General features: G+C 41.4%; 1 protein-coding gene across 1 annotated transcript in view; it reads left to right on the plus strand.

The window, feature by feature from the left end:
• Positions 1-9,123: 9,123 nt before the first annotated feature.
• The window catches only part of wdfy3 (WD repeat and FYVE domain containing 3), a 90,815-nt gene continuing 88,410 nt past the window's right edge, over positions 9,124-11,528 (plus strand). The window contains exons 1-2 of the mRNA XM_037680857.1: positions 9,124-9,312; positions 10,174-10,297. Of these exons, the coding sequence (XP_037536785.1) occupies positions 9,133-9,312; positions 10,174-10,297 (304 nt within the window). The 5' untranslated portion in view covers positions 9,124-9,132. The remainder of the gene's footprint in view (positions 9,313-10,173; positions 10,298-11,528) is intronic.

The following is an 11,528-nucleotide window of genomic DNA, read 5'->3' on the forward strand; positions in this document are numbered from 1 at the left end:
TTTTTTATTTAAAATAATTATTTTAATTACGTAGCACCTGCTGCACCTGTGTGCAGCCCACAGGTGCAGAGAGGAGCTCCCTCCTCCAGCATGTCGATCTCCCCCCTGCAGCGGAGAAGTGGGCGTGGCCGAGAGCGCTGGCAGAGAGAGCAGAGATCATGACATGCTGTGCTCTTTTAGAGCGTTTAGAGCAGGGGTGCCCAAAGTGGGGCCCGCGGGCCAAAGTTGGCCCTCCAAGCTGTCCTCATTACTATATTAACATTTCCTTTGAAGAATCAGTGTGTTTACAGTCAGTCCAAGTTTAATGTTAGATGGAGAGTTGGCCCAATCACTACTGTAATGACACTACACAGCTGGAGGGAATAATTTGTGCATTATTTTTAAAAATTTTAATAATTTATATTTTATTTTGACAGACGTGATACGGTCTCTCGGCAGTTTCTCGCTGCTGAATAACATTTCCTTTGACAAGGCTGAGCATCATGTAGGTGCCCATCACACACCCTTCTTGAGCACCCCTAAATTTTAACTCAACACCTCTGAAAAATTAAGAAACCATCTTTAGGATTTTGTAAGGAAACCGTTCTCAAACCTTAGATTCACCAAAAATAATGAATAAATGTTGAATAAATATGGAATAAATGACAACAGTCTCAAACGGGCCAGTACAATCTATAATTTTTTTGCATGAGTCACGTCACCTGTCAGTCAGTCCAGTAGGCACGTCATCAACTGACCAGTCAGCGACTGACCAGTCAGCGACTGACCAGTCATCGACTGACCAGTCATCGACTGACCAGTCATCGACTGACCAGTCAGCGACTGACCAGTCAGCGACTGACCAGTCAGCGACCTCAATTTGTCCTGAAGTGAACATCCCTTACCTGCAGAGCTGCAGCTGTGTTGCATTACAAACACTTTCCAGTCAGAGATTTCAATAATAACAGAATTTACATCTTATGTTTCATGTCAATCGACTTTAATAAACCTTTGTAAAAAAAAACACCAGAATGCAGGAAGTAGCATCTACTTAATTAAAAAAATTCTCTGGGGGAGGACCCCAGACCCCACCACCACCACCACCACCACCAACGCAGCCTGTTCTGTAATGTTCTTTATACAGAATGGAAGGATAAATAACTGTATAATAAGTAAATGGACTTTACTTAAATAGATATTTGCATTTCATGTTTTATATTATTGCATTTGGCCCACAGCCCTCTGGTAGATTTTAAATTTGGCCCTCTCAGGGAAAAAGTTTAGGCACCCCTGGTTTAGAGTTTAGAAACATTGTTTAGAACTGCAATATATGCAATATATATATATATAAGTACTACTTACTACTTGTACTACTATTCCTACTTCATAGGTTTTCCACTTATCATGGGGAAGCTGAGAACGGAAACCCCCACGATAAACGAGGGACTGCTGTATTAGCAAAACAGTAGCCAAAATCTGAAATTAGCAGAATCGTAGCTTAAAGCTCAAACCAGCAAAACAATTGCTATAAGTATAATTAGCTAAACTGTAGATAAAGGCTAAGTAGCATTAAAAGACAAACATGAAGTATGCGGAAGTACATTTCAAAGGGATTGTTCTGAAACAAAACAAGAGCATCTCCATATATTACTATGTGGAGTTTTTTGTACATAAAGTTAAATATTTTGAGTAAAAAACATTCTAAAGTCAAAGTGCACTAGTCAGTGTTTTGACACCAGAATGGATAAAATAGCACAAAGTAGGCAGCAATAGTTTAAACGGGATAGCAAATAATGAAACCAATAATGATGGCGAATATGGAAATAATGGAAACAATAATGTAAATGCAGACTCTGCATTCACACAATTATCACTTTACAGAGCAGATGTTCACCATTCACTGTTTTAAAACAATAATAATAAAAAACAAGCTATAAACTGAGCTGTGGTTTAATAACGATCTGAATTTATCTTGTTTGTTCAGTTTTCCAGAGATGAAAGTCAGTTGCTCAAAATCAAAATGCACCAACGTATTCGTGGGATCTGGTGAGCATCCATCACTCTGCCAACACAGACGTGTACTTTCTCCAAATGAGCATTTTTCTCAAATCCAAAAAAGAATAAAAAGTTTGGGTTTTATCTAACTTCTGTCAACTCTGTATTTGCTTCTTTGTGGAGTTTCTCTGCTTCCACCTACCTCTGAAAACTGTCAGACAAGAGACTTGAGATTACGTCACCTTCTCCAGAGGAACAACCACACAAGCTTTTGAAGAGTTGGGCTTTTCCAGGGCATTCACTGCCTTCATCTCCCAGGAGTTTGTGTTTAGGCTGTAAGACATTCATTGAAACTGGCGTCAGCATGAAGAGAATGCTTTAAAACGACTACAGGGCTAAGAAAGCAGCACAGTTCCCTGCTGCAGAGGAGTTGGCATTCTATTGATGTCACCAACTCATTTTATTTAGCTTCAGCAACGACGAGACACGGTTTGATGCAGTTTGTTCCTTAAGCAGCGCTGGGGATGCCTGTTGCATAAAACAAAAAAGCCATTCAAGTATGATCTTTTTTTCCAGGTTACTCCTGAAACCGCTCTAACTCTTGTACATTTATGGATGAGTCTAATCCAGGAGAGTCTCAGAGTAGAGCCGCTGCACCTCCACATCCAGTGGAGCCAGCAGAGGTGGTTCAGGTGTCTGGTAAGGAGGCCCCCTGGATGCCTCTGATGTTTTCCAGGTATGTCCAACTGGGAAGAGACCCTGAGGAAAACTCAGGACATATTATCAGGAGATATTATGCATTTTGGCTTATCTGGAAACCTCTTGAAATCTTCTCTGAAGAACTGGAAACTTGAAATCCTCCCAGAAGAACTGGAAAAGATGGCTGCGGAAAGAGATGTCTGGACCTCCCTGCTCAAGCTCCTGTCCTCGTGCTGCGACTCCAGAACATGAGGAAGATGACGGATGGATAGATGGAGTTTCTAATCCTCATTACAGATTCTACCTTCATTCTCCATCTCATTTCATCGTTACTTTAGGTTGATCATGTATGCCATTTATCTGCTTCCAAAGGTCATCTGCTGGACATTTACATTCTCAGCACATCTTAGATGAGTAATGGTCTGACTAAGTCGATTAAAAAGCCCCCCAAAAATAGGACCACACGTCCATGCCTTTAAGTCTGTGCATTGTGTCACAGAACATTTTGGAACAACAAGACTTTCTTTCTCTGTTAGCTCAAGCTAACGGTGCTAAGTTGCCAAAGATGTTTCTTTTATAGATTGTGTTTTTAAGTTGTGAAATGAAATCATGGCAGTGTTGAACGAAAGGTGGAAAATAAGGCTGCGCAGTATATATCGAATATGTATCGATATCTCGATACATGAGTTTTCAAAGGAGTCTTTGTCATTTCCAAAAACAGCACTGTTTTTAGAAACGTTTTCATCCACATGGAAACACACACACATAAAAAAAGTCCTACCCAAACACTAGTAACAATGGACTGAATATGGCACTAATGCTGCCACGAAAACACACCAGAAACTCAAAACAGGACATTAAGGGATGATGTCCAAATATCAGGCTACATTATTCTATACACATGTATCTTTTTTAAACTACGGTTTTTCACATTGTTTCAAATGTAAACAAGAAGTATAGCGGTATTTGTTTCTGCCAAGGTTTTTTTTATTAATATTTTTTTATTGTTTACAGTTTGATGAAGTGACTAAAATGTTTTTTTTTTCCTTAGATTATTTGGTGTTACAATAAGAAGGTTTTTAAAGTACGGTAATTTGTCATGACCGTAGATGCGTCTGCCACATGAGACGAGGTGAACGTAACGGCAGAACGTGGGTTTGTTGCTGACGTCGTCATTGCATTATGTCTCATTACGTTTGCTTATGTGGTTTTCTTACACGTTCTCTTTTTCTCAGAGGTTTTATTCCCTTATCGCGGTGAAATCTTGTGACAACAGGCAGTGATTTAACATCTGGAGTGATTTGCATCTATTTTTTTTGTTCTGACATAAATGGACAGTTTCAAACATATTGCTCATAAGCTTCCTTGTTTTTATGATCCCCTGGAAGTTGAGTAAAAACACTGTATTTTTGGGGGATAGTTATTTACTTTTATATTCTGTTCTATTAACAGGACATGAACATGTGTGCTTCAACACTGGTTGCTTACCATGTCGGTGCGGTGCGCTATAATCCTGCATTTGTCACCGCCTTCCCTCTTTGTTGATTTTTCCTGCTCGGCCTTATGTTGAGTCGTAAGACATGTGTTCGCCCCAGTTTGCGGTCCCGGTCCTGCTGCACTTCGACTCTACCAGTCTCCCTGAGCTCTTACGATCTGCTTCACTGACTCTCTGTTACATCGGGCCCCTTGCAGCGAAGCTAACAGTCAGCATTGTTCAGAAATAAATGCTGGCTTTGACGTGCATCAGGGATATGTTACCGTGCAGAAATAGATGGGCCATTTCAGCATAAACACAACTTCAGGGATAATTGTTCATTTGAAACAGGGCATTTTAATTTTACTGTGATTTTTAAACACAGCAAATGCATTGCTTGTCAAGAAACGTTTAGTCGAGCAAAATCTTGTGTGACCCATAAGCTTGCAAATTGCTTAGAAAGTCAACTGAACATATTTAGTTGTTTTTTTAAGTAATTTTTTTTTATTTTAATATCATTGACTCAGTCAGTGCTTATTTTTTCACAGACCAAACTTAGTGCTTGTAAGCAGTTTTCCTCCTAAAGATGCTTCTAGCAAACTGAATTAAAACATAAAACAGGTTATCCGGACCTCGTAACAGATGGTGCAGTTTCAAAGATTTTACTTCAGTTGTTTTCAAGATTTATTAATATGCAGTTTTGAAGTGCAGGTACACATTTGTTGCAAACAAAGCTCTTTCTGCATAATTTACTGAACAAATCTGAGCCTGAACAGGTACAAATACATCACAATTATTGGACTTCTCCGTCTCAAATGGCTCTTTCATGAATAACGCTACTGTTAATCTGTTCAAGTATCTTTATTATCCCCAAGGAGCAATTTGTTTCACAGTCAGTAGGCACGCATAAAACATCCATACTAGGCAAGACATTGAGATATTAAAACAACAGAAATCATCGCTGTTCGTTGAGAAGCCTGGTCGCTACAGGGATGAATGTTTTTCAGTCTTTGTCCTCCATCTGGGCAGCAGATACCTGCGTCCAGATGGAAGCAACCTGGACTCTCCATGGAGTGGGTGATCAGGATCTGCCAGAATCAGCCTGGCCTTGTTCGCCGACCTCACCTTGTGCAGGTCCAGTGAGGTTCTGTTGGGCTGTGCCCAAAGTTTTGCTGCGCGTCCTGATTCATAGTCTCTTCATATTCATATCTTCTGCTATTTCCTTAAGTAAACAAGCACACGTAGACGGCTGTTCACAAAGTTTGCTCACTAATATTTAATTTGGGGAAACATTAACCGCTATTTTTTCTTTGAAAGTGCTCTGTTTGATTGTTTATTTAAAAAAAAAAATCACTGATCATGACTTTGCATTGAATAAATGGTCAACTAATGGTGGAAGTTCAGGATGTTACTTTCTTTTTAACCCTCCTGCTGGTCTTGGGTCAAAATGACCCATGAGTTCTCCTTGTGGGTCTACCTCCCTGGTCATTTTGACCCAAGGGCAGCAGGAGGGTTAACCTCAGTAATTCTTGTTTTATTGATCATAAAATGTGGTTTTAGCTGAAAGATTAAAAGTTGAATGTAAGATCCGCTGCCAGTGCCCGACACAATGTGAGAGCAGAGTTCTGGTTGGCACTGCAGCTAAAAACACCCAAATGTATGCATGTTGTTTTAACAACAACACGTTTTCTGACATTTCTGACTATCAGCCAAGTTGTCTGTGGTACATCCTTGGTATGAGGACTCCAGAGACAAATCTAAGAAGTTTTTAATTTCCCCACACCATTTTCTGTCATTCATCATCTTTTATTGGAGCATGGTGGTCTTTGAGCTTTGAACAATAACTTTGGCTCCTTGGCCTGTTTTTGTTTTTTTTTACTGGTCACAGCCACTTCTTCTTTTGGTTTCTTAATTTCAGACGTTCCTGTTCAAAACCTGCCAGTCGAGACAAAAATCTTGCACGGACATGTCTGTGGCTAAGTCTAACTTTCCGTCTGAGCTTGCAGCTAATGTGTCTTTTGTGAAGTCCACTTCTTGATCGCTTCATAACCCGACTGCTGGGTCGCTCGCTGGACCACATGTTCTGTGGCTTTTCGCTCAAAGCCCCTGTGACCTTTACACACTGCCAGCTGTTCTAGTGCCACCAAAGCCCATTCGTTTGAGTGGAGGGTTTTTCTTTTTACGTAGGATAAGAGCAGGAAGTGTAACCCCAAATGGCCGTGAGCGGGTTAGATTTGTTTGCTCACACTCGCTGCATCTCATCTTAAAAAGAGGAAGGAAATAAAAGTCTTCCTTCTTGAATTCTTATTTTTACTCTGTACAGATAAAAGTAATGATTTGTTTGCAAGTTTGTTAATGATATATCATCTGTTCTTTGGAAATAAAAGCTGTTCCTGCAGAGCTAGTAGGGATGGGCATTTTAGCAAAAACATTATTTGAATTAGTCTAGCAGCAAATTATGCTTCTTACAATCTGGACTTATTTATTTTTACTCATTAAGATTTATTTATTTCTTTTTAAACAGGTTTTTTTTTTTGTGCTGACACTTGTACTATATTTATCAGCAATTAATTTTTTGTAGGGTGTTTGGATGGTACGCGTGTGCTTTCAGAAAACAGAAGAAGTATCTAGACTGTAAAAACACAGGAAACAACAACTTGGTGTTTCAGTATGAGGTGCCAATGTAAACAATTAAATAAGTAAGTAAATAAACAATTAAACAAACGAGTAAAAACATAAACAAATAAGAATGTAAATAAGTAGACAAGTAAACAGCAAAGTAAATACGTAAACAAACAAGTAAGTAAATAATTAGTTAGTCATGGATGGATTATTTCTTCAAATTCACTTATCTTGTGGGGGAGTGGTGGCGCAGAGGCTAGAGAAGGTGGGCCTGTGATCGGAAGATCGCAGGTTCAAGCCCCGGTACCGACAACATCAAAAATGTGGGTGGGGTAGGTGAAGCACCCCCACCTGCCCCATGAGGAAGGCCCTTAACCCCCATCTGCTCCCTAAAAACAGGTCTCTGTTGAAAATGAGTTCTCGTAGCTCAGTGAGACTACCTGTATAAATAAATGACTCTGAACCTGGTTGGTAAATTGTGAAATTTGTGGCATTGTACAAACATCTTATTTAACCTTTGTAAATAAAAGGTGCATTCAGGTGTCATGTAGCCTCCGTTCTCGATCTGTACGTGGTTGTAATGAGTCTAAAAGCGCTTTGATTAAGAATCTGATGAATTTAACTGAGTTTCCTTCATCTCTCGGGTGTTACCTGTGACCTTTTCGCTTCCTGTATTCCTAAAGACGATGCTCGTTAAAAGTGAAGTGTTTTTTTTCTTCTCACCTGTAGTGTGCAGTAAAGTTTAGTTTTCATGGATCGTTGTTAATATGAGAAGGAAATTGATCTCAGATTTGTTTGTCCCTCTTCATTGTTTAATGAAGCTTTAATGCAGCGACTGAAGGTTTACAACTGCTGCATCTTCAGACCTGCCTCTGGAAGCACAACAGCACTTCCACATTTTCTCGTTACTTTTATCAGCCTCTGCTGCAGGCGTGGTCGTAACCTTGTTGTTATGGAGGGAAACTGTTGGACTTGTTTCAATTCTTTATCTCACCCGGGCAGAGCAGCGGGACAGTAAGAGCTGAATGGTGCCGTATATTGCTTCCAGACACGGGCTGGATTATAAAGGTCAAATCCTCAACCTCTCTGGTTTTCTCTGCTTTGATTCCCATCATGTGTTTAAAACATGTCTGAGACTAACGCAACGTCCCACCTGTTGGTCGTTATTTTCTGATGAAACTGCTGAAAACAGCCCCAGACACTGATGTGACGGAGCTGTGACTCAGAGCACGAGTACACCAGTATCTGCTGTTACCTTTCATTTCCTGCTTTTTGTTTATTACCGGGTAGATCACATATAATTACCGGTAGGTGATCTTTAGAACTTCTGTCAAGAGAAACAAGTCCTAGCATGGCGAGGAAGTCTTGCATGTGTGGTAGAAATGTTTGTGAATTGGAAAATAAAATGGTGGATGTTAAATGAAACAGCACTTTGACCCAGAGTTCCTGCAGATGGCAGCTCTGAGTGTTGGACAAAATGAGGCATTAAAACCCAAAGTCTTGTGTAACTATGTTATTGTCACAGATGGAAAACAGAATAGGATCAAGCTCCTTTGGTGGAGCGGTCTGTCTTTCCATTTTATAGCTTAAAAAAAAAAAAAAGAACAAGAAATGACAGTTATAAGTAAAAAGATTTGGTAAATAAAAAGCAGACATCAGGGTCTCTGCAGCCAAAATGCAACAAACTGCCTCCGTTGATTCGTCATTATTTGAGCTGTTTAGTTGCACTCTGCCAGCCTGGTGCTGTTTTTGTCACTGAACGATGGGATGTGATGTATGTAGGCTCGATGAGTGTGAAATCTCCTAGCAACTGCTACAAATAATCTGGAGAGAAGTTGGCAAGTGGAACAAATGGCTAAATTTACTGAATACGAGTTATTCTCTTGGGAAGAGGTGTGCAAAATTAAAATCAGCCTCGTCTCTGTATCTATCTACTGTGTCTGTTATCTTACTGGTAAAATAAAACTAAAGAAGAGCCTGTGCATATTGTTGTTTCATGAAACTGATTATTTGTGTATTACTTGTCAGTGAAGTAGCTACTTACTTTGATGTTTGTTTAGTTTTTTGTATGGGGATCAATACCAGAAAATGAGTAGTTGAGATTTTTTCAAAGTTTTACACAAATTCAAGTTTTAATATGTCGCTGATCAAATCCCCTCGTAAGAAATTATCAGCGTAAACGTTGGCTGAAAGTGTAAAAATGCTGCGTCAGAGTCTCTTCTGTAAACAGACTCGTGGTCGAGTTGGCACCAAGAAGTATTTGGTCCTGCTGGACCTTGAAGTATTGAGTTGCACACTGTGAGATATTAACGCCCGTCTCTCTCTGCTGCAGGGCTGCCTTTGCCCTGACAAAGCCGCTCAAGATGAACATGGTGAAAAGGATCATGGGGCGGCCGCGGCAGGAGGAGTGCAGCCCCCAGGACAACGCGCTCGGCCTGATGCACCTGCGGCGCCTCTTCTCGGAGCTGTGCCACCCTCCCCGTCACATGACCCAGAAGGAGCAGGAGGAGAAGCTCTACATGATGCTTCCTGTATTTAACAGGGTAAGACAGATTGTCACTGCTCTGAGCTTGAAGTGTCCCAAAGGCAGATGCTGTTGCAAGTTTGGGCTGCTAAATAAAGTTTTTCTTTGAATACTCGTTTATTCAGCTACACTTCTGCTGTGAAATTGGATAAATCAGTCAAACAAACACAGAATCCCTGAGTTAGGTGTAAATTAAATGCCTTAAAGTGGAGAGGAAAGAATATAATTATGGAAGTGAGCTGTACATATTTGCATATTGAAGACGATTTCCCCCCAAAACAGAAATAAAAGACATGGCGTTCAGCGAAATGATGGCAGCATTTCTACATTGCAGTGATAAAATAATCTGCCTGTTAGTTTTGCAGCGGCTGCTGCAGACAGTCCAGCTGAGTGGTCTCGTCCAACTGGAGTGCCACACAGAGTGTCTCTTGACTTGTTAGCTAATTACCCTGCACTGGCCGTGATTCACCCACTGGTGCCATCATGTGTGTCAGAATTCAAAAGTGAAGCGCTACCTGTGCAGCAGGACACAAGACCCCTGGCCGATTTTCTTGTCAGATTTACTGAATAAATAAATGCACGATGAGCCTTTGTTGAGTAAAGTGTGAAATGTCTTTTTATTGGTCTCCCAATGGCTCAGCCTGCATTGTGCATGCAGTGCATGTCAGGAAAAGCCAGAATGATAAAAGCATGCCACCCTTAACGATCCCTATTTTCTCTGCTTTATAGGACTTTAGTTGCAACTGTAAAGAATTTCAGGCTCAAAAAGCAAATCATGACTCCCTGTGGTGGAGTCATGCTCAGTTGGCTCTGTTCATCTTCATTCCGCACATGTTTCTTCTTTTTATGAACGAACTAAAGTCAATTTATTTTGCTTTAGGTGTTTGGAAATGCTCCACCCAGCAGCATGACGGAAAAGTTCTCCGACCTGCTGCAGTTCACCACCCAGGTGTCACGGCTCATGGTGACGGAGATCAGACGACGAGCCTCGAACAAATCCACAGGTGAACTGTCGGACTTTTAACAAGATTTGTGCCAATCTGTTCATTTGATATTGTGAATGTTTTCAGACAGACCGTTTATCTGTTGATCTACTCGGTCCCTTCCATGTAGCAGCGTGTGCCTCTTCTTCCTCATGGCTTCCTCAGGATGTGTTGTTTTCAAGCAGAGAACTGCTCTGATGTCGTAACATCTGAACACACACCTCTCCAGCTGGTCTGCAGGCCTCTGTGGACAGTCAGCGGCTGAGTCATGCTTGCAAATGACTCTGCAGCCCCTTTGTCATCATCAGGACAATATTTTACTTTGGTCAGAGCAGCGAGCAGCTGGAGTTTGGCTCGTTTTGTCGGCCGGATCTGAAGAACAATGTGTCTCACCCCTATGATCAAATCATTGTTCTAATGTCTCGTCATCTACCTTCAGATGTGTGCCATCACTTTCCACCTGTTTAATACTTGGGAGTTTAAAGTAGTGATGGGGCCGATCCGGTATCAGCCTCCGATACCAGCATAATTTACGTATCGGATTTTTCCGATCCAACCTGCAGAGATTTCCGATCCACGATGCATGTCTGTGTCTGTTGAAACGTCTCCACATGTGATTCCCTGCCAGCTGCTCTGCACGTTGGCTTCAAACTATGGAATGGATTTTCTGAACGGAGGCGTGTCTCATGAACCCAGAGTAACAAGACCCGCCTCACATTCAGGAAATCCATTTCATAGTTTGCAGCCAGCTACAACGTGCAGCAGCGCTGTGGCTAACAGCTAACCAACTTTTCATCGAAACATGTCCGCTGTGTGGAAGTATTTTACACTAAACACCACAAAGCAACGTGCAATGTCTGCAGAGCCAGAGCACCACATTGAACCGCTAAAGTTAGTTTTACGTTGGACATTCGAGCTCCGGGGCTTCAGCGGGGCGCTCCTCTCGCTGAACCCGAAACAGGCAGCCCGACCCCAGCCAGCCACGCTCAGTCTGCCCGTGTCTGAGGAAGGGCAGACTGAGCGTGGCTGGCTGAAATCAGACTGCCTGCTGCGGACTGAACAAGAAGAACACACCGCTGAAGCCCCAGAGCTCAGATGTTTACAGAGAAGTTGCTAAACTTCATTGTAATTAATGACCAACCTCTATCAGTTGTAGAAAACTAAGGATTTCTCAGTTTGATACTTGCACCCAAGATATAGTTTACCCTCCAGGAGATATTTATCAGTACAACAGTAGACAATCATAAAAAAA

Source organism: Nematolebias whitei, chromosome 8 (genome assembly GCF_014905685.2).
Source record: "Nematolebias whitei isolate Nwh7 chromosome 8, NemWhi1, whole genome shotgun sequence".
Classification (NCBI taxonomy): Eukaryota; Metazoa; Chordata; class Actinopteri; order Cyprinodontiformes; family Rivulidae; genus Nematolebias; species Nematolebias whitei.